This window comes from Rana temporaria, chromosome 7 (assembly GCF_905171775.1).
Source record: "Rana temporaria chromosome 7, aRanTem1.1, whole genome shotgun sequence".
In the NCBI taxonomy this organism is placed as follows: domain Eukaryota; kingdom Metazoa; phylum Chordata; class Amphibia; order Anura; family Ranidae; genus Rana; species Rana temporaria.
Window position 1 is genome coordinate 29,563,591 of NC_053495.1, and position 24,019 is coordinate 29,587,609.

General features: G+C 37.0%; 1 protein-coding gene across 41 annotated transcripts in view; it reads right to left on the bottom strand.

The window, feature by feature from the left end:
* The window catches only part of CADPS (calcium dependent secretion activator), a 553,237-nt gene that overhangs the window by 149,254 nt on the left and 379,964 nt on the right, over positions 1 to 24,019 (bottom strand). For 12 of the 41 annotated variants that reach the window (XM_040359139.1, XM_040359135.1, XM_040359125.1 and 9 more), the window contains 8 exons: positions 21,675 to 21,776; positions 21,504 to 21,567; positions 21,055 to 21,178; positions 19,171 to 19,239; positions 18,383 to 18,400; positions 6,674 to 6,775; positions 4,799 to 4,905; positions 3,949 to 3,957 (listed from right to left, as the gene is read on the bottom strand). In XM_040359139.1, the coding sequence (XP_040215073.1) occupies positions 3,949 to 3,957; positions 4,799 to 4,905; positions 6,674 to 6,775; positions 18,383 to 18,400; positions 19,171 to 19,239; positions 21,055 to 21,178; positions 21,504 to 21,567; positions 21,675 to 21,776 (595 nt within the window). The remainder of the gene's footprint in view (positions 1 to 3,948; positions 3,958 to 4,798; positions 4,906 to 6,673; positions 6,776 to 18,382; positions 18,401 to 19,170; positions 19,240 to 21,054; positions 21,179 to 21,503; positions 21,568 to 21,674; positions 21,777 to 24,019) is intronic. The other 29 variants (XM_040359137.1, XM_040359147.1, XM_040359146.1 and 26 more) reach the window with 9 other exon arrangements.

The window sequence follows — 24,019 nt, forward strand, 5'->3', positions numbered from 1 at the left end:
TAATTCCTGACTGTTAAATCTTAAAAGCACTGAGGCCCCGTACACACGACCAGTTTCCTCGGCAGAATTCAGCTTCCGACCGAGTTTCTGGCTGAATTCTGCCGAGAAACCCGGCCGTGTGTACACTTTCGGCCGAGGAAGCCGACGAGAAGCTCGGCGAGGAAATAGAGAACATGTTCTCTATTTCCTCGTTGTTCTATGGGAGCTCTCGGCCCGCCGAGCTCCTCGGCGGCTTCAGGGCTGAACTGGCCGAGGAACTCGATGTGTTTGGCACGTCGAGTTCCTCGGCCGTGTGTACGGGGCCTGAGTCTTGGAATACACTTTTAATTTTCATATATGAAGTTTTGTTAAGTGTTAAAAAAAATTGGGTGCACTGAAAGACTTGGTGGGATGGCCAGTGGGCAGATTGGGGGAAACGGACAGGGGGAGGACCCTGGGGAATGTTAGTGGTCAGGCCCAGGCCTAAAGCTGTGTAAGGGCCCCCAAAATGTCTAATGGCTACCCTGGTTCTTGCCATGCTGTTGGTAGCAAAGAAGCAACCAGTTAGCATGCCCAACAATGCAATCCTCTAAAGAAACACACATGGCACAAGGCATTTAGAATTCTATTTGCCATAAGGGTACGTGTGGGCCAGTGTCTTAGACAGCAGGATGACAGCACAACACCAAAGCCCTCCAATTTACAATTTACTATTTTTTGGCCCCTTTGGATAGTTGTTGGAAAGCCCAGCAGAATAACTGAAAAAGGGGACTGCTCATAATGACACAGCTCTATAGCATCACATAACATTGTATACAACATGTAAAAATAACTTTAAATCCACCCCATTAACTCTTTTTTATCTTCATTTATAAAATTCTTGACAATGAAATAGCACAGAATATCTCCAAAACAAATATTTGAAAAAATTACTCTGATGTTTAAGTTAGTACTCTTCTTAACAAGAATTAAAATCCATGGGCATTTCAATGTCATGCCCAATTGAATAACTGCATTCTGTTTACATTCACAGACAGTGATACATTTACCTAATGAGAGAATAGGGGTGGTCACATGCTCTCCTATACCTTGAAGGTCTACTCCATTACATTGACAGAGCTAGAGCTTCGATGGAGAAGAGAGACAGCGAGGGAGTGCAGTTTGATAAGTATACCTTGCTGCGGGTCTGGGCTATGACAAGGTACTGTCCCTTTTTTTAAGTAAATTCCAAAATTCTAATAAATCCTTCCCTGTACAGCAATGTGCTGGTGATGGGACCAGAAACAGGTACTGATATAGGTACAAAGGCACTATATTCCAGCAATGCTAGATCTGAAAGTGACTGTAGAGGATTTTTTTTCTATGGTATACTTATCTGCTCTGTGCAATGGAACGGCACACAGCGGCCATCCAACCTTATCTTCTCAGGTCCCCTGGTGGTGCTCCTGGCTCCTCCTCTTCTTGGTGTGCCATATTAGGAGGCCACTTCCTATAGTGGCACACCTGTGGGTTCGGCCCTGTTCCCCCCCCTCATCACAGGATATGACTGACAGTAGCAGTAGCCAGTGGCAGCAAAGCCTGTGGGAGTGGGGAGAGAGGACAGAGCCGAAGCAGATGGGCACAGCGCTGGATTGAGTAAGGTATAAGGGCGGGTGAGATGCCGATACCTAAACATTTTTTAACCTAATGCAAGCATTAAGGTAAAAAATGTTTATGCTTTAGTACCACTTTAAATCTTGTGCAGCTCCATTATCCTGTTGGTGTATCAGACTACACCGTTTATTGAATGAGCTTTGCAGAATACCCAATTCAGCACAATGTAGCAAAGAGGTATTGTTATCAAAGCATCCTATATCCCTGCTTCTGTTTTTCATCCCCCTTCTAACACTGTTCTTGTGAGTATGCCTGCAATAAAATCAATACAAGTTAACATTATTAAAAAGCATAAAGCCCTTTAAAAAAAGCTGAGCACAGAGAAAGATGTGGGTTGCCATTGCAAATACTAATTGCCTGGCAGGCTGTCGTTTGAATATATTCAAAGACATTAAACTTGAACAAGTCAAGTCAAAACTTCTGATCTGCTAAAAAAAATTCTAGATCAGCGACTCATGGGTGTTGGTTTACTACAATGAGTTGGGATTGTAAATTTCATAGAATTGAGTAAGTAATGTGTAATTTCAATTACTTTCAATGCCCAATTATATACAAGGAAAAAAAAAAGGATATCTGATTGCACATGATTGGATGATGAAAGTAAACAAATTAATATTCCCTTTTCTAAGTAGACAGTCATTTCCACTTTAGTAAATCAACCACAATATATTAATTTTGTAATAATCAGTGTGGCAGCCAGGTGATTGGAACTTTCACTTGAAAATTCCCAAGGAGGTCAACAATGACAGCCTATATTTGCTCTTTGCAAAGGATGCCTTACACTGTAAACTATAGCTGTAAGTACATAAATAACAAAAAAAACTACAACTCTGTAATTGTAAGTGTACAGCTGGTCCTGAATTTATATAGAAATGATTCATGTATTCTTGGTAAGAGGTAATGATTGGTAAAATCTGAACTATACATTTTTACAGCTAAGTATAAGTTTTTATTTCTAGAGTTAAAAATAATGGCACTTCAGGCAATTTATTTCCCTTTCAGATTGCTGAATTTTTTCTTATTTTTGTAAGCTAAAAACATTTCTGAATAAAAAGCGAATTTGCCACTAATGAACAGAATGACATTTCCATTCTCGGGAAATATACTCTGTTTGGTAACATGATTAATTTAGTCCTAATATGTTTTACATTTACTTTTCAGCTATGTCACACATTTGTCATAATATGGCATTGCAAGCACATTGAGCAATATTTGAAAATGATTCTTAATAATCACTTAGTTGCTTTCCTGCGCACATGATTAAACCGAGCATTGAGATTACCCACTGTTAAACATTTTTCTCTATACGCAGACATTTTTTAGCATGATATGCTCACTTAATTATGAAACTCTACCTGAAAGGTCAACATAAATGCTCTTTCTGCCCCCCCCCCCTGAAAAAATCCACAATGTAATTAAGTACAAAGTAGTTTAAAATACCGAAGGGCTTAAACTGTAAGGAGATACATAAAAAAATGGCAATAACACATAAATCCGGAAAGAAAAATTAATGTATACAACAATCCATATTGTCAAATAAACATGTTTTTAGATAATCCATATGTTTTTATCATCTAAAAATATGAATATACTAGTTTCAATATAATACATGTTTTAAGTGTTTCATATTGATAATAGCTTTATTTCCAAAATATTTATGGACAGCAACATACAAATAATACCAGAGTGATTAATTTTGTTTTTATCTCTGGACAAAAGAAGTTGCTTTGCTAAAGATGTAAATTATTATGCTGGTTTTACTTTAAACACTTCATCAATTGCAAGAGTTTTATTTTCAAACTCTTCTACAAATGGTTAGAGATTTGAAGCAAAACATTATCATCAGGCCAAAAGAATAATAAAAAAAAATAAGTAAATCAACATTAAATTAGTAATGAAAAAAAAACCACTGTAGTCAAAGTGCACCTTATGAAAATTAATTTCAAAACCATTTCGTAGCCTTTTTATTGCAAGCTTGGCCCAACACATTTGTCTTCTTTGTTGCATTATGCATACAAACTAACATGGGTGAAACAGAAGGATTAGGAGGGATTAAGGAAGGTTGGGATGTGCTAGGAAACAGCTGCAATGCTTGTATAATACATCCATTGCTGCATGCACAGACTGGATTACCACTGCACACTTAAGTTGTGTGGGGCAACTAAGTTCCACAGGCAGTCTAAATTATTTGGCTGCTATACTACTTAAATTACAACTACAAAGGAAGCAAAAAAGGATAAAATCCTATCAGAAACATGAAGGACATGCACAAGATATGAGAGCAGGTGACTCAATTTGCTGAGTTTAACCACATACCTCTTTCCCCTGCCAGGACCATCCAAGATAGAAAGAACAGTGGAAAAATAGGGAGGAAATTTAAATATGCAGATCAAGCATTAGTTGGGTCTTTTTGGACTTTTAGAACTGTGAATTGGCTGATGGCAGTGAATCGTGATTGAAAAAACACTGGTTGGCTTCTAACATTATAAATGCTATCCAATTGACCAAAAAATGTCATAACAATTTAACAAAAAAATAATTATATTGAATACATAATGTGTAAATACTTTTATCATTTAAAAAACTGAACTTAAAATTTATGACACATAACTGATTAAAAAAATTGGCAAGTGGTGGTGATATATATATATATATATATATATATATATATATATATATATATATATATATATATATATATATATATATATATATATAGGTTTCAAGGAAATAAAAAAGTGCAGAAAAAAATTATTTTGGATTGCATTTTTCAGTAAAAGTGCTGATCAGTCATCACTGTGACTATACCAAAGTAGAACATGTATTAACATCAAAATGTATATTCGACTTGGCTACCACTATGGTATATAGTTATCATTATAATTAATACAAACTAGCAGAAGCCCTGAACAGTTCCCATACAGCTGCCTAGAAAACTTTTTGTGCACTTCTGTTTTTTTTTTTTTTTTTACCTTCAAGGTGGAAAACAAGTAAAACATTTGAGTTATTTTTAAATTCTAGTACTTTTAATTGTATATATACAAACATCCTGTTGAACACTTTCTCCCCACTGCTAATAATAAAAAAAAAATGGCAAGTCTAAATATTCTAGAGGCTGCTCTAGAACATACACGTGGAACAAATTCTAGAACAATTCAATTCTCACCTCTGCATGGTGTTCTTCATTTTGCTGGAGAACTTCGATGACCAATTCTGCAAGTCGTATTGTGTCTTCAAGTTTTTTGGCAGGAGTTACTAACCGACCTACATTTTCTGAAGTAGAAGAAGATGAATTAGAACATGCCTGGATGGGTTCAATGTAGGTAGAATTTCCAATGGTTAGTTAAAATCCAGGATATTCCAAAACTGTATAAATCCATGCATGTTTTGTTAAAAAAAAAAGCTCAATAATTAATATTTAAAAAAATAAATAAAAAATCACAGTCTTTTGTTGAGATACAAAAACAATGCTCCAGCTTTAAATGTAAAATATACTCTGAATGGTTAATAATAATTTGTCAGCATAAATTTATTTAATGAACAATTATTGCTTCAGTTATAGCTGTTCATAGTTTCTGTGATTTCACTAACCTGTACTATATTTGTTTTGGATCTAAAACCTAACTAAGTAAACATGGCAACTTTTAAGATAGTGATAAAAGTAATGTCCATTGTATTATCAGAGCACAAAGAGAACTATGAAAGACTATAATTTTTCTGGTGAGTGATGAAGGTTATTGCGTAGTTTATTTCACACTGGTACCCATTTTGCTCACAAGAAATTTACAAAAATGTATGTTTGGTACATGCTTTACTCAAAACAAAACTATGCAAAAATTAATAACTTAGCTACTGTACCTTGCACAATGTAAGGAACAGTTAGGAAAAGAGACAATAACATTTTTGCTATAACATAAATATTGCATTGGTCTGGACCCTGGTCAAGTAACCATGGTCCAAGCAGAAAGGGAAGATTTTAAGTGGCTGACATTAGAAGCTTTGTCAGTGGGAGGTGCAGACCCCTAATATTAGTCCCTCAAGATCTGCTCATGTATGCTCTGCAATAGAAAATTGGGGGACTCAAAAGAATCATAAATACCTTGACACAGGTCATGTGACCAAGATGGTGGGCCAATGCAGAATATCACAGAAAAAAAGAAAGCCTCTTTCATGTTTCAGTAACTTTTTTTTTCTATACTTAATAATTGGCCTTTATTGTTTCATTTTTAATGCACACTTGCAATTCAATTTTAAAAATATTCATGGCAACCTATGTTAATATCCATGTATATATTTTTCCTAATACGCCGTATTCAGGTCACCTATGGAAATTACAGTATATTTCCATGTTACTAATTGTGTTTCTTTTTTCTCTTCTGCAAATTTCTACATATTTTTATGATGAAACCTTTAATAAAAAATATATTAAACAAAAAAGGATGTAGAAGATGTGTATTACTTGACAAACTTTATGCCAGTTAAAACTATTCATATACTTGATTGTTTTGACTATTTATCTGGACCTGATGTTTAGTGTATGTATATCTTTTTGATTGTCCATTTTTTTTTATTTCTATTGTTTTAACAATTCTTTGTATATCACAGAGCCCAGAAGTTATAACTGAATCTAAAATAAATGATTGACATTAGAAATGTTGGGTTAACAGCTGGAGCACTGACACATAAAAAAATAAACAGTATATTGATAAAATAAAAAAACTGTTTAGACATTATTTAAAACTCATAAATATTAACATCATGCAGAATGTTATGTAACAACAATGTTATTTTGTGCTGACATTCATATTGGAAAATGTTGCTGGTGCCGGACAGATCTACACAGGAATGGACATATCGAGAAGAAGTGCTTGAAGGCCGATGTTCAAACTACACTATATTAACTCCTAGAGTGCCGGGAGTAGCCAGCAATGCATTGATGTGTACTGCAATGCATTGTGGGTCCTTACAGCACTGAAGGGTTAGGGGAGGAGGGGAAAGAGACTAGGCTAAACAAATCAAATGAAAAAAGCCGATACAGTACTTGGTATTGGTTTAGGCATGCCTTTCAGCCTTTGATTTAACATGTTAGCTTGGGTTTGAATGGATGGAGGCACAGGTGATGGCTTTGGTTTAGGCCGATGAACTGGGCATGCATGACAGAGAAAAGAGTCAAAAGTAAGGCAGCGTGAGTATATACACAAATATGACAGGACTTAGCATTTTAAACAAAAAGACAACGAAGATGACAAAAATAATGAAACATTGGATTTTGTGATCTCTAGTTGCTGAACATACCAAATTACTATATTGGAACAAACTACAGCTAGTAATACCCAAACAAAACAAGAACATACAGAAGGACATTCATGAAACAAGTGCAAAGGTATCACAGACAGCAGCCAATCAGAATCTAGGGTTTGTTATATTCCATAAAAACGGAGAAGGTGAAAGGTAAAAGATGTTACAAATCAAAAGCCGTCACATTTTAACTTGCATTTTCTAATGCGCAATGGACAAAATTGGGTTGCTTAGCCATAACTCCTCCACTTTTCAGTTCCTCCACTTTTATAGAAATGTTTCTAATCGTAAAATACCTAAGATTTCCAGTCCTTGCCTTTACATTGGAAGTGTTTTCACTAGATGTACTCATTAATTTGGGTATGCAGGAATAAGGATAGCATTGTAAATGTAATTTAAAAAAAGCTGCCTACCATGCTATGACAAGAGCTAAAAACTAGATATAAACTATTTACTTAGAGCCTGTGAATATTAAAGAACAACTCTTGGCAAAATGTAAAGTTAATCAGTGAAATGTTAATGCTATGCAGAAAACAATGCCAATTTCATAACGTTCACTGAGTTTATTCTTATTCTGAATTTTATATAGTCTTGCATAATCATCCAATATTATATATACATAGCTTCTTTTTTTCACTGTCTATGAGAATAAAAGTGAGAATAAAAGTGAGAACTTTTGGAGCAGGGATAAAGGGGGAACTCTTTCAATGATGAAAGGTGCTCCTATGGCAACTGTCTAAAATAGAGTTTTTGGACAGAGTTTCTATTAATTCCATTTGTGGCCCAAATGAGACACAGACAGCAGAAAGACCCAATAGGGCTTTTAAACTTTCCATTCTCCAAAATAAATTGGCTAAAGATAAACTTTAGGAAAGCTACTGGCATTTGTTTCTAAGTAGGGAAAGCTTAAAATTACATGATTGCTGTGTAACCTCCTTGCCGTGCACCAAGCTATGTGTGAGGCTTGAGTAGGTTCAGAGAAAAGACAGCACATGAACATAAGATACACTAAAGCCTTGTACACATGGGCTAAACATCGGGCAGCATCGATCGGTTCAATAGAAACCACCCGAAATTCGCCCAAATGTGTACTGGAATCGGTTCCAACAGAAGACAGCCATTCGGATGGCTTCTGTCGAAAGGGCATGGCCAAAAAAAAGGTCTGCTGTATTAAAATCGGATAGTTAGTACAGCAGCTAAGCTGTCTGTTATTTTTTTTATTCAGCCCTGAATTAAAAAAGAAGGAATGCAATCCAGGAAGCCAAGAATCTTGACTTTGCTTCATTTTTTTCTTTCCCCGTTGCTATCCCCTACAATCCAGCATTGGACTATCAACAAGCAACTGACAGGAGTTCTGATGGGTTGTGAGATAACAGGGAAGAGAAGGGTGAGCCACAGCTTTCAGTTATAGGATTCCTGGAAGAGTTTGCCTGGGTGTGGGGCTCTCCAGATGCACAGTAAATGTTGTATTTACAATTTAGGTACTAACAGGGAACCTGCTACTTTATTATTGCTTTTGCTGATGCAGGTTCACTCTAAAGCCAACTTGCTTTTACTGTAGTGCGCCTACAATATAGAAAGACAAAAATAAAAGTAATCTAAAGAAAATTTCAACTGATTGCATACTTTGAAGAATGCCCTAGAGCCGTGGAAACTCATAAGCAACCCTCACTTTCTGATATTGTGACTGATGCCACCCTCTCCCACACCTCACTACTGGTTTGTTACTATTGGGGGGGGGGGTCCAACCTCCCTGACCAATGGTGAAAAGTATGGCCAACAAGTTCAGTAGCTATTTGCTTAATTCAGGACATAGGTTTAGGCACCTTCAGTTGGTGGCATTACTTTTGCCTGCAGGCAATGTGTTTTAAAGAAAAATAGGTTCAGTTTATATGCTAGGGGAATGTGGCTGCTACTAGTTTCATGGCATGCATACACACTTTTTCCTGTTCCTTATCTAAAAAAAACAAAAAGAAAAATTCTGATTGGCTGCTCCAGGTTATTGCAATGTGTCTGTGTTTTTACTTTTGAACCTGTTCTTGTAAATGTCCATCTACATGACCTCTAATGGCATGACACTCAAACTAGACAAGAAGATATAGTTATCAATTGGCATGACACTATATCTTTATAAAAATTATATTGTGAATTATGACAATTGTGCCATTCACAATAAACCAATACGTCGCAGACAAACAAGAATTCAGATGGAGTCGTTTACTAAGACATCTGGGACAAAGTCATCAGTAGCAATAGATCTGAAGGACAGAGCAGCGGGTTCACTTAGCACAAGGACTTGGCTGCAGGGGCATTTCTGCTAGCCAGCTTCTGGTTGCTAAACTAGAAACCCTCTTAATGTGACTGTGCTTTCAGAATTCTCACACAACTCCCACGCCAGGCTTGGCACACGTCACTGAGTTGGGTTTGTGATGTTTCTGTTCATTATCTTGCTGACAAAGCCAGTAACCAATTCGTTGCGATTAGCAGTACATGTTAATGTACTGAACTGAAGAAGAACTCTACACTGGATAAAAATCACCACCAATTTGTTTATAATACTTACATTAATTTACGTGCCCCAGTGGTTTTGTTATGTGGAGTGCGAGCTGCAGCAATGTCGGAATGGATGCTGCAAATACAGTGTGCAGAGAAGCAGGCATACAAAAAACAAGGCACCATACCACAAGCCTGGGGGCCTCTAGTGAAATTTAAAGTGTATACTCTATTTTTATGTTTTAGATACAATTATTATTTTATGCAGTCTATGTCCCAATTGGGGAGGTTTCCTTTCCAGTTCTGCCTGAGATGCAACAGAAAGTGAGAGGAAATCTCTAAGTAAGAAAAACTCATCTCTTAGACAGCTATCACCTGAACAGGTTTCCTTATAAGAGGATTTATGTTTGCTCTGGTAACAACTTTACAATGTTGGATCACCTATTCACTTTCTGTCCCAGTGACAATGGTCCCCAGGACAAATAAACAAGGTAAATATACCTAGAAGGGACAAAGACTGCAATGAAAATTTGACATGGATACTAATCCTTTCCTGCGCTACTTAATATACACAAAAAAGTTTTAGTTACATACACCTAAATTTACTTAGTCTGCCAATAATTAGACAACTCTATACATGCCTATGGAAATTATTCTCTAGTGGTCTCCACTGGTCTGAACTTCCTACGTTGCAGCTGTTGTAAATTCTGAAATCTTTAGGCTGGTTCAATGAAAATTCTCGTAGATGCCTGCTCTCTAAATGATGGTAGAACTCTATATTACACCTGTCAACCATGTTAATTTTCATAAAACATGCTTAGTGTTTCACTGTTGCCTATCCTAATTATTGGCTACAATGTTAGATTTCAGTTCCAGCCCCTAGATTATCATGATCATCAATCTTTGTGGCTACAGTGATTTAAAAATTGTATACATAGAACATTATCACTCAAAATAAATATAGTTGATTTTACTGAAATAGTTTAATTCGCTGAATTTAACAAATGTTGCATTTGTTTTCCTCTAGGACAGACAAGGATTTTTTGACAGCAGACTGGAATAAATATATACTTAAAAGTGTTAATTAACTGGAAATGTGGAAAGAGGAAGAAACAAAAATAATTTTTTTTTACCCTAAATCTGCCTAACAGATATATATAATTTAAAAAAGACTATTAGTTCTTTTGATAGCAAATTTATACCGGTAAGTCACATAACTCGATATAACAATTATTTCAAGGAAAAAATAAATATTTTTCAGAAAGGAATTGCTTTAGCTAGGGATTGTGATCAGAGAGGTATAATCTGCATACAAAAATAATTCTTGTTAGTGGCAAAAAACCCAGTCAAGTTTGACCAAATCCTTGGTCCAGTTCCTTTGGTATGTCAAACACGTTTTTTCATTTATTGTTACATACAGGGCCAGAATTAAAAGACCAATGCAGTTTATTGTTGAAAATAAGATGCAATGCATCCCCTAAAAAAAAACGGGGGAAACCTTTAGTTGCTATACATAAAACCTTCATGCTAGCTAGCTGTAGACAGCTAGCACAAAATTCACACCAGCTCTGCCCTTCCAACATATCTTGAAGGGACAGTCACATAAGTAGGGAAGGAGGAGGGGAGGTAAAGTTTGCAACAGGATGGTTCGTAGTAAGAAATGGCCACCTTTGCATAGACCCCATTCCACCTTTATCATTATACAGGTGCCTACAGCTAATGCAAAGTCTTTTAAAATCCTTTGCAGGGCTTGTTTTTGGATCACATTGGTCTACTACAGCCTTGATTTTTAGCATTGAATTATAGCTAAAGCCAAAACATATTTATTTTATTTTTGGACAAAGTGGGGAATAGATAACACCCCCTTTATTTTGCCAAATTAGTTTTCAATGTATATTATGTATCCATGCACACCAGCGTTTTTCAAAAGCTCAAAAAAAGTTAGAAAAATAAAATAAAAAATGCTGATAATAGCATTTTGTGCTAGCTTCTAGTAGCATTTAGTAGCTGTTTGTAACATTTAGAAGCAAATAGGAGCATTTAGAAGAATTCAGATTTTTTTCTGCTAAAAAAATGCTCCAAAAAACTCAAAACAAAATATTTTTTTCTGCTTCTAGACGCTGAAGCTCAAAAAATCTTAATAGCCTAAAGTAGTGTGCATGAACTGATAGGATAGCATTATTTAGCTTCTAGAAGCAGAAAAATGCTAATCACAGCTTTTAGGAGCTTAAAAAAGCACTAGTGTGCTTTCAAATAAATTAATTGAGTAAACCTTTACAATTTTTTTTTTTTTACTTTTTATATAATTGGAAAGTAAATTCTTCTTTACCTCCTCTATCTATCTATCTATCTATCTATCTATCTATCTATCTATCTATCTATCTATCTATCTATCTATCTATTGAAAAGTATAATTTTCCTTTTTTTATTTCTATCCTATACATAATAGACAATAAAACTATTGATTTGGGTAACGTGTTGTCACACCAAGTGAATTTTATGAGCACGTGGAGTAAATATTTTTTTTACCACAAAGCTACATCTTATTTTTCAAGACTTTCCATATTGCCGTACAAATTACACGCTAAAACTACAGCAGTTGCTAACGTGACCCGTTAAATTGTCTTATATCCCTTTGTCTAATTTAAACATGTATAACATCTGTCACTATTCAAAATGTGTGCTTTCTAATTGTTTCCTGCTTCTTTAATTATTTTCAATGTGAAATACTAGTGGTTCTCATATTGTGGCTTGAATCAAACAGCATCGAAGCATGCCAGCTTCACCAAATATGTTCTCTGCTCTCCCAAATGTTAGAACGCAGCGATCAGTGTGACCCATCTGTCATACAGTTTGTAATATCAGCAAAGCAAAAAGATTTAGAGATGAAAATAGTATTCTTCGTAGAATGTGAACACAAAACAAGCACCCTGATCTGTCAGTCTGAGGGGTGTATGTAATCTTGGTGACTAGCGCAAATACACTTAATGGGGATGTCTGTTTGTTTGTACTTACATCCACAGTATAGGCACAAATTATTGTGACTGTAAGCTCTTATGGGCAGATATTGCCATGTTAAACCTTTTTATTACACTATATATATTTATTTCTTTTTGATTTCTTGTAATGTGTGAAATATGCTAAAGCCATATAAAAAAAGAGGCCAAAGCCACATAAAAAAGAGGCCAAAGCCACATAAAAAAGAAACTAAGATTTTTGAACAATAATAGCAACAATATTAAAGCAACTCTTTTTTCATTGAAAACCGCGCCACTTGCAAAAGAAGAGCCTTGGAGGGGTCCCCTCATTCATTCCTCTCCTTCTTGCAGAGGAATTGCCTGCTTACATCTAATGCACTATTGCCAACGCACACGTTCCTGTAGAAAAGGCTGTGCATATATGTGGGCACTGAAGCGACCACCGGCTGGAACCATGTCAAGTCAGAGCAAAAGAATGTCACCAGCACACCAAGAATCTCCGAAATGGGTCCTAAGCTTAAATCAGTGATCACATCTTTACAGCAGATTGCAAAGTTTCAGAGCCACACAGGACCCCTTCATCAGGCATGTGACCGATTGTCACATGCCTGATGAAGGGGTCCTGCGTGGCTCCGGAATATTGCAATCTGCTGTAACGATGTGATCGCTGATTAAAGCTTAGGACCCATTTCAGAGATTCTTGGTGTGCTGGTGACATTCTTTTGCTCAGCCTGCTAACATCTGACACGTGTCTGAAAGTGTTCCTCGTAGCATGTTGTAGTTCCTCCTGTCAGTCCCTACACCTTACTACAGGACACAATGACACAGTGTTAAAAGAAGGAACCAAAACTTGAAGCAGGGAAAAAAAGCCCCCCGCACTACAAGAAATGTGAAATGAGAGAAATGTCTACTGACATTTTTGTAAAGAAGCAACAGAGTAATTTCAAAATAAATTTTCAGCCAACACTTTTAGACTAAAGTGGAAAAAGTATAAAACTCCTTCTCAGGGCTGCATTAAGGAGCAGCCCATACATACTTGACCTGATTTCCCATATCCACACACTCGAGCCGCATGCAGGAATCACTTCCACTGGGCTATTGTATTCTGATAGCGGGAAGACTTCCCTATACTGATCAGTCCTACTGACTATAGCCAGCGGCACTGATAGATCGGGAAAAACCCAACAGGTTGTACAGAAGTTGATCGGTGGATTGAAATTCGTCCAATTCCTGCTGAACTGGCTGAATTGTGATCCTTGTATGGCCGGCTTTCATATCACAATCACAAAGGACACAGACAGCAATAATAAGCTGACAAAGGCTATAGCCTAAAACTGTGAGAGTGACCAGCTGGTCACTCTCCATTCTAGCTGTCACTGATAGCTATGGCAGCTACAGTCCCCTCTAATGTTTGGGAACCAATCAGAGAGGTACAAAATCATGTAATCTGTATGTCATCTATGACACATACAGGCTGAAAGTTATGTTTACAAAATAAGCCTTGAGCCTACAGATGACACTACAGATGCCACTGCAGCCTGTTCATTTGTATAATACTGTAAACGTTAGATACAACTACAGCATAATTTTTTTAAATCTTTTTTTTTTTTTTTTTTACATTTATGTGCTTTTGTCAGCAGGGTTTTATTTAATCTCTTCAAGTCGACCACACACATATATGCGGACGCTTGCGGTGGGCCTTAACGCTAAGTGGCCACATATATGCAGCTCTGTTAAAACAACTTACCCTGCTGAGAGCGTGCTCAGAGCAAAGTAGCCAACGGGTACCGGTAACCTCCTGATGCATATGAGCAATCGGGAGCTTTCCGATCATGTGACAGCCAATAGCAGCGGTCACATGATCAGAAACCCTGCTCCACCTGAAACCTAAGGCATCTGAACCTTCTTAAAGGGCTCGGGGGCACTGGCATAAAGGGGTTAAACACTGTACCAAATAAAAGCCTTATATGTCCATATATATATATATATATATATATATATATATATATATATAGGATTTAAGTGGGTATGCATTTTGGTCGTACTTATTATCAGGTTAGCCAGTGCTGCTAAATTTGGACTGGGCATCTAAGCATCAATGGCCTATGGTCTCAAAAAGGTTAAAGAAGGCTTACAGGGGCCAGTTGGCATTAATTACAAACTGCATGTTTACTGCGCCTTTTTGCAAGTGCATATGCATAGATATGCATTTTTTACAAGCATTTGCTATGCATTTTTTCTAAGCTTGCATTTCCTTTAAAGTTGTTTCCAACTTCCTTATTTTTTGGGCTTTTATGTGCACTTCACTGTGTTGGAATGCATTTGTGCATATTTATGTGCAATTGCAGTTCAACAAAATGCAGCTAGCTGTAATATTTTTTTAACTGCACTGCACTAGTGTGAATTAGGCCCATAGGATATCCTGAATATTGGATACATTGCAGTTGGAGTGCTGGTGCTAGAGACTCCACCAGCCCAACTGCAATATATACAGTTGGAGTGCAGTCAAAAAATGCATCCCACTGCAATCTGGTGTAAATAGGCCCTTAGGGGGTAATCCACAAAGATCCGGCGTAACTTAATTTTTTCCATTTACGTTACACTGCCTTAAAATTTCTACCTAAGTGCCCGATCCACAAAGCACTTACCTAGAAATTTTTGGCTGTGTAACTTAAATTCTGCCGGCGCAAGGCGTTCCTATTTTCATGGGGGCGATTCCCATTTAAATTAGGCACGCTCCCGCGCCGGCCGAACTGCGCATGCCCGTGACGTCATTTTCCCGACGTGCATAGTGCGAAATTACGTTACGCCAAGCTTTGTGGATTGCGACGGGTCAATAAAGTTGCGTCGAAAAAAAAAAAAGATACGGCGCGAAAAAAAAAAATCAAAACAAAAAAAAATCGCGTCGCTGGACAGAAGGGTCTTCTTTTACAAGGTGTAAACAGTTTACACTTTGTAAAAGCAGCCCTAATTTTGCGTTTGCAAACTAAAACTTACGGAGAAAAAACGAAGCTGAAAAGCTTTGTGGATCTCCGTAAGTGCTAATTTGCATACCCGAGGCGGCATTTCGACACGAAATGCCCCCAGCGGCGGCTGCGGTACTGCATCCTAAGATCCGGCAGTGTAAGTCCCTTACACATGCCGGATCTTCTGCCTAACTATGGAAAACTGATTCTGTGGATCAGTTCCATAGTTAGAAACAGGGATACGACGACGTAACAGCAGTTACGCCGGCGTATCCCTTTTGAGGATCTGGCCCATAGTCTGCAAATATTGTTAGTGAAAGTTTTTTTTTTTACTTTTGGATATGGCATAATACACAGGTTGAATTTTTTTTTCTCTTTCATTGTATTTTTTTTTTAAATCATAAACATTTTTGTAGAGTTAAAAATATATATTTGTTCTTCTTTATAATAAAGATTGTTTAAAAAAAAACAAAAAAAAAACATTACTTCCCCCACCAGTAACTTCCTACTCCTGAAATGTGTACACCAATAAATGTTATTTAACTATTTTAGGTAACCAAGCTTTCACACTATCTATTTTAATGGTCCTTTTTAATGAATGTTTGTTTTTTCAGTAGAAAATCAAACTGATAAACTCCTGAGCAAATAAACCGGCACTTGCTAGGCTAAAGGTTTTGCTTACTTATCATTGTTAAAGAATTTGCATGTTCAGTTAAGTGGCCTAATTAAAAAACTGTAAGAAAATAATCCTTCTAAATAAATTAATACATTATGGTTGATTATTGCGATGAAAATTAAATTATAAAAAAAGATCTAGAAACAACATTTTTGTTTGTTGTGCAAACTTAGTGTTTTCCAACATCTCAGAAACACTTTATATTAATCAGCTCACACCTATGCCCGTTCTTTTCCACTTGCAATGCTAGAATCACCTAGTTTGCTGAAAACATGCTTGACATGGCATATCAACTTAGCAGATACATTTTCGTATGGATAGAAGCACCGATAACGACTGAAATATTAGTTTGCTAGAAAATCTTCTTCTCTTTCCAAGTCAAAGCTCATGCGCATTTGTTTTTCAATTATATTTCTCGCACGATTCTCCCATCATTATTAGAAATTTGTTTTTCAAAAAATTTCCAACATGCCCGATCACTCAAACTTGACCATTGCTTTGGCCCACTAATGGTTCCGAAATTCAAACAAAAATTGGTAGTTATGATTTTCAAAAGAAAATTATTTCGGAATTCGATTCCATGTATGGCCGGCTTAACCATACCCAATGTGTGTGCAAAATCTGGGTCTATGAGAAGGTGGAGCTTTTTACAAGGGTGGGGATTAACACAGGCAGTGGTTGTGGCATCTTAGTGATGTCTGGGGTGAATCCGTAAGTATAAATATATGGACGTATATGGTGAGCTCACTACCTTAGCCAGATTTTTTTGCAATCATAGCAAAGTCAATTGAAAGCCTTTTCCCAACCGAGATACTCAAAAAAGCATTATATGGTCTCTGTCCAGCCCTTGGGTTTGTTTTATGATTGCTGTAGATCTAATAGTTACACCAACTAAAGTCATCAACAAAAGTGAAATTGGTATAGTGCATAGATTAATATTCTGTCCTATCTGCTTTAAAATATCGGTATTATACAAAAGTGGTTTGAATATTTAAATCAGTGGTTCTTAACTCCCAGTAAAGTTACACAATAGAAGAATGCAGATGAATGGGCAATTTACTACAGTTACCCAATCACGCCTTGAATCCAAAAAAAAAAAAATCTATATTACAAACATTAGTAATATTCTCAAGATTTTATTTTGACACAACCCTATGTTGTATTTCAAATTTTACCTGTACTCTGCATTCTTAAAAGAAAAAAGGATACCTATTGGAAGGTTGGTCATTAGTACCCTACTTCAAACTATCTTTTAAAAAGAGAACCACTTGTTTAAATAATAAAACACCTTTATAAAATGACCAGAAAAAGCACATCACATATTTGTGATAAAGGAATTGATATTCTATTGCACTATGTAGGATGAGAGTTAGAGAGTTTTATATGCTTCTCTGTAAGTTATCATTTGAAACAAGCGCAAGTCATTCCTACATGAGTTTCAGTAATGCAACCTGACAGACTACCTCTACAATATTGCGAATAGCAGCCCGTGAACTGAAGTAGATAATGACAAAGCAGTACAGAGCAATTGAGCACTGACAAATTCACTCTGGAATATGTTAGGCCGTCTTGAATTAGTGGCACTTATTTCAAGGGACAACTCAACTGAAACAAGAGAAACCTACAAAAGCCCTTAAAAACAAGCATATCCGCTTTTGACATCACTATATTAGGAATTCTACGAGCCATGCAGTAAGCCATATTTAAAAATATTCTAGAGAAAATAAAATAAATGCAAAATGCCTACAGAAGAAAAAAAAAGTGAAATTTTCCAGGTTACTCTGGGATGGCCATTTGGTTGGATTAAAACAGGCAAAACGTTTTTGGAGAAAAATGCAAATCTCCAACTGTGAAGAATTCTTGGTGTGTATTTTCACAGTTAAAAGATGTTTTGTGCTGCAAAGGGCAGGACTGTTAAATAGTTGGAGCCATGTATAACATGTCATTATCTTACAAACATAGAGGACGCAAAACACAAGGAGTTTTTTTTCTGACTGTGCTGTTAGTACACATGTACAGAAAACACAAACAGTTTAAAAGGCTTTAACACAAATATGAGAAGGGAGGTGGAGAGTAATTTTTTTTTCCCCAATATTTTTATTTTAAATAGTCAGATACTAAATTGGCTCTGTTATTGACAGAAAGGATTTTCAGTGGGGTTTTTTTTTGTTTTGTTTTTGAGACAGCACAAATTAACTCCTTAAGTGGCAGTGTGATTCCTGTACAGACCGCAGGATCACATGACTTAAGGAGCTATAAAAAGAAAACAAAGGAAAAAAAATTAAAAAACAGAAAATATTACAATCCTATTATTTTGTAAGGCATATACAGTTGTTCACCTGCATCCTTTTGATTCTCTATTTGTAAGAGAAAGCGAGGAGGAAAGAAGAGAAAGAACATAATATGCACAATTAATGAGCAAGTGGACCAATCCGTTACCCCCATTCACTTCTGGTATATGACATTTGATCAAAAAAAATAAGAAAAAAAGTGCTATACACCCAAAATAATTAACATAGATATTTCATTATCAAACAGGAAGTGGAGGCTGCTCCCGATTAGAGGTAAAAAATAAATAAAAAATCTGTGAATTTTATACAAAGCTTTTAGACATGAATTATATTTTTCAATAAGAGATTAATCAAGTGTTCTTTTTGAGTCCGCTGCAAAATTGATAATAAAAAAATTAAATGGGTTAAGACAACTGGTGAGTATTGTACGTTCCTCAACTGTTAAGGTATCATTTCGTACACATGGTCGTTACAAACGCAACCTCTAGCTCTATCACATGTCCCCTGATGTAGAGGTACCCTTGAAAACTGGTTGCAAGCATTTTAACAAATTGGCGATACACAGAAGCAAAAGTAAAAATGCATTCAGGTCACAGACATAAACTTACAGACAGGTGCCAGTTTAAACAGACAAATGACTTAGTTGTTTTAACCTCTTTTAGGCTGATAAAAAGTGACTGGACTTTCACACTGGGTTTCACAGACAGAAGCAACAGACAGGGAGAATGCTCATAGACTTAAAGCAAGGAAAGTGATTTGGTTTGGATCTGAAGGTTTTCGAGGTAATGGCAACAGAGTGGAGACAGCATGGAGAGGAGGTGGTGGTAAGTACTCACGAATGGTTAAATCCATCACTTGGGAGGCCAAGCAGAAGACAGGGTGTTCATACATTTCTCTCTTTTTCCCTATAAAAGAGGATTTGGGCATGCAAGAGGCTTAGGTCAGAGAGGTAAAGAGGTCAAAGGTTAGAGGAAAATGTTACATCAGGTTAAAAGGAGAAAAGATTTAAAGTATTTTGGGACACACTGAGAAGGGTGTTTTGTTTTTTTAATTCGAATTTTGCTGGATTAACCATTCAGCATGCCCATATGTCACAGATTGGGACTGTGATTTTGTACAGTTTATTTGCGCTTTTTAGGGATTTTTGTACTCTTTGCAAGACTCAAATGATCCAAACATAAAAGGAAAGAAAACTGACAAAATTTGGCTTAAGATACTAAGCATTCAAGCCTTAAGTATCCAAGGCACGTAAACGTTTTCCTCACAAGCATAGTCTCTGAAAATGTACCACTACCACCTGAATGTGTTACTTTTATTTATATTGGTAATTTTTTTTTTTCAATTACTCCATTGTTGGGAGTTGAGATTTTGAACTTGAATAGAAATGGGCGGTAGCCTTTGAGGTAGAAGTAAAATAACCTTACTATGCCTGTGAGAGAAAACCAGACTCATGCAACTGGTGGATGTTGGGTTGTTAAGAGTTAACAATCCCAGCATGCTCTTTTATTGGCATAGCAACCACTTTCAGAAAGGCAGAGGGAAAATGGCTGTGCCAATAACGAGTAAGGAGGGAAAGAAGCGGAGAGCAGGTAGTGTGGGATGAGGAACTTCTCTAAACAGAGAGCTGGAAAAGAGAAGGATTGTTGCTTCAAAGTATTCCCAGACCTAAAAGTCACAGTGCAGAAAAAAAGGGCAAAGTATTCACACAACTGAGAAAAACTGCGGCACAAAAGAAGAGCTATAGTGTTCTACGTTGGAAATGAATGCATTTTTACTTACAGATTTTTTTTTTAAAGATTTGTTTTGCATTGACTTATCTGAAACAAGAGAGCATATCTTACCAACGAGTTAGCACTTACTAAAGAAAGAACAGCTCTGACAAAGCAAAGTTTGTGATGGAGGAAAGTTATCCCGGAAACATACTCCTCCCACGTCCAATCAGCCATGGTTTTATATTTTATATAACAAGGGAATTGACGTCTTTGTTTTGCCAACCAAAGAGCCTTTAATTCATCATCCAAATCCACAACAACAACAAAACCTGCATACTTTTATTTGTATCAGTCATCTCTAAGACAAGATCTATTCAAGAGAAAAATCTCTTTAGTGCCCAATTCTTAAGTGTTTCTCACTGGGCAAAGTTTAATAACTTCTCTTTCAGCCATTCCCTCAGCATTGTCAGGTGGGCAAAGTTAAGACCCACTTGACCTACAAAGGACTTGGACAAAGAAATCCTTTCAATGTATAAAGGATTGCAAAAACCAACAACACATTTTACCAAACAATTTATAAGCTATAAATATTTGTTAAAATGTACATTTGCAGAGCTATGCCACAAAGCTAAATAAAGCACTTTATTTTTTAGATCTACAAATTTACAAAGTTCAAAACAAACAAAACAATTTATAGCAACATATGTTCACTGCAAACCAATACTTTTTGGTTGACCAAACAGCAAAACACTAAAATCTTCAAATTTCCAAAAAAGCAAAGTACAGAAATACACATTGACAGGCGGTATTCCAAGACAAAACATAGACAAATATTAAAACCAAAGTACAATGTTTCAATTGCCAACATTTTAAAAAACATGTATTAAAAAGACCTTGCACATGAATCAACCAGTAATCTTTCTGTGCTTTCCAAGTAAACGTTTGAATCAATCAATGAACCAAGTACACCAGTGAGCTTCCTGCAAAGTTATAAAATAAGTCTCTTACCTTCAATTTTGGCATATTCTGATAGTCTTGTGTAGTTGACTAAAGCAGCTTGCTCCAGGCATTTCCGGATAACATTTTTCACATCCTCTTGAGGAACTGGAGTAACTATATCTTTCATTAAAACCTTAATAACAGGAGATCAGTAGAACAGGAGGTGAAACGTACAGGTCTTTTTAAAGGCAAAAGGACAAACTTCTAGTAATTTTAGGAGTTAAAAAAAAAAAAATTTGCTTTTAGAATGTAAGTCACTATAGTTAGGAACAATAGAAGCTGCGTTAGCTCAACTAAGTATTATCCTTGTTTATTTTTCCCTCCTAATAAACAATTACCATGTGCTCCAAACACTTTCATGGTCATCAGAGTGGTTGATCAAAGGGTATGACCATAATAAGTTTATTGGTGCAAGAGGGGGAAGTATTACACCTCTGTAAGGAGAAATGACTGCTTACCCTCTCCAACAAGGATAAAGTTGCTTTTAATGCTCCTTCTGGTCGGCCAAATGGAAAGCAATACCTACAAATAAAGGAATATACAAATGTCCTCTGTGTAAATCCTATTCCCGGGGAGTGAGCTAATTAAGTTACATGTTTTTTTTTTTCACTTCTTAAGAAATGCTTTACCTAAAATGTGTGATTTGATTTTCCAGCAACAAGCGAAGTCTTTCCTTGATTTCTTCAAATCGCTCTTTTTCTTCAACTGTAACCGTTCCGATGCCATCAGGCCTGGAGGACAAGAGGAGGAAATGAGTGACTTGGTTGGTTCACCTACTGACACAAGAAGCAGCATACAGTGCACAGTCAGAGTGGATGAGACTGTGCAGTAAACCTGTCTGTGTGAGTCATGCTACATGACAGAGCATCAAAATGTATAGGAATATATATTCGGACAATTAAAAGAGAAAAACTATGTTTATTACTATACTACAAAATGAATCCTACAAATTTCACTATATGGTACTTAGATCATGAGCAGTAAATTGTTACAACACCTATCATGATTAGTATTTAATCATTATTAATAATATTACTACTAATCTAATTGCATGCATGACTTGCTGTACAGCTTCTAATGCTTGCTGTATAGTCATTGCTGCCTATACAAAAAAAAGCCAGCATCCTGCTATTCAGAAACCTTGATCCAACATAACCACTCATGGGCATCGTTCCCACCAAATAGTACGCAGCCACAGCCCTGATGAAGGGGGTGTCAATTCCAACGGAACACGTTGTCTTGATATACATGTTACTCATTTTTAATAAAGATCTATGGGCCATATTTTAGAAGTAACATTTATCTGGACACTGGGCGCTGATTTCTTTTTTTCTGAGTCTACAATCTGTAAACTGAGGGAAGAGAGATCTTACTAACAAGTGCAAACGTAAAGGAGGTAGTTAACTTAAAGTGTAAGTCAAGCCAAAACATTTTTAGTTTTAGTTTTTTGTCGAATGTGGAAGGGTTACTTTTGCCTGATTTCTAATAGCACATACATCAGGTCTCCATAAAGTATGGCTTCACCTGATTCTGTAGAAAAAAAATAGGTGAGAAGATATCATCCACTGGGTATTCCTGTCCTGGTGAGAACTGTTTAGGATGGGCTATCTCCTTGCTTTGATGATTTTGCCTCTAAAGCCTAGTACACACAGGCCGAATGTCGGGCAGCATCAACTGGTTCAATAGACATTCGGCCCGTGTGTACTGCAGCGGGTCTGACAGAAGCCGGCTTCTGTCAAATGGGCACGACCAAAAGAGGTCTGCCGACCAGCCCGGATCAACGCTCTTAACCAATGTCTGAGAGTGCTGACCAGAGTGTTCTGGGGAGGGGGGCACCCCCTTTCAGAACTAAATAGAGCAGCAGGGGAGATCGCTCTACTAACATTGCATAGTTAATACAGCATCTCCGACCTGCGCTGTCAGTTTTTCCATTCAGCACGCTGGGTTGAATGAAAAAAAAAGCTAGTAGTGGGTACAAGGCTTTACTTTCAGATGTGTCTCTAGGGTTCCCGCTGCTGTCTCAGCCAATATGGATGGAGAGTCCCCATCCAGCCAAGGTCACTGTGAACATCGCTGGATCGAAGGGGGCTCAGGTAAGGTCTGGGGGGGGGGAGCAGCACACAGATGTTTTTACCTTCATGTATAGAATGCATTAAGGTAAAAAACATTCAGCCTTTAGAACCACTTTAATGTGGCCACACACAGATTGATATGATCATACAATGGATTATTCAGTATAAAATGATTATTTAGTACAGGGGTGCCAAACCAGTGGCCCGCGGAGCCCTCTGATGTGGCCCGCGACCTTCTGCTCTGGAATGGAATGGAATACTGTTATTAAAGGTCAGTTTATTACTAAAATCAGTGTATATATGGGCATATCTGTTCTGCAGGGGTTACTGGGCAGCTTTCAAACTAATCCGCAGATGCAGAGTAGCGCACCTGCGGGTTACCTGCACTGAGCCATAGACTTCTGCTATTACCTGCAAGTTTGGTGAGCTTTCTGAAAGTGCACCAAACCTGCAGAATATAAAGAAGTCTATTGCAAAGTGCAGAAAAGCCAAAGGCACACTGCGTTGCACCCGTGGTGTGGGTAAACCGCAGCACATCAGTGTGAAAGCAGCCATGGGCCCCTTTCACACAGTCAGTCTGACTCAATTGGACCCTCAATTCACTATCAAGGAATGGCAGATGTAAACCGACTTGTGTCCTACCTCCAATCTGATCCGATCTGCATATGCAGAGCGGACATGGATCTGCCACTTGCCCCCTCCGCTGATTGTGGCCCACGACCAGTTACCAAGTTACTTAAGTGGCCCTCGTGCTTCAAAAGGTTGGGCACCCCTGATTTAGTATATAATGAGCTTTTTTTTTATTTTAGTCAGCCAAGATGATCCGCTGTGGTAGAATATAATTGATCACATCTAATTAATCAAACAAATATCTTCTTGTGTCAGGAGAACCTATTGTAATT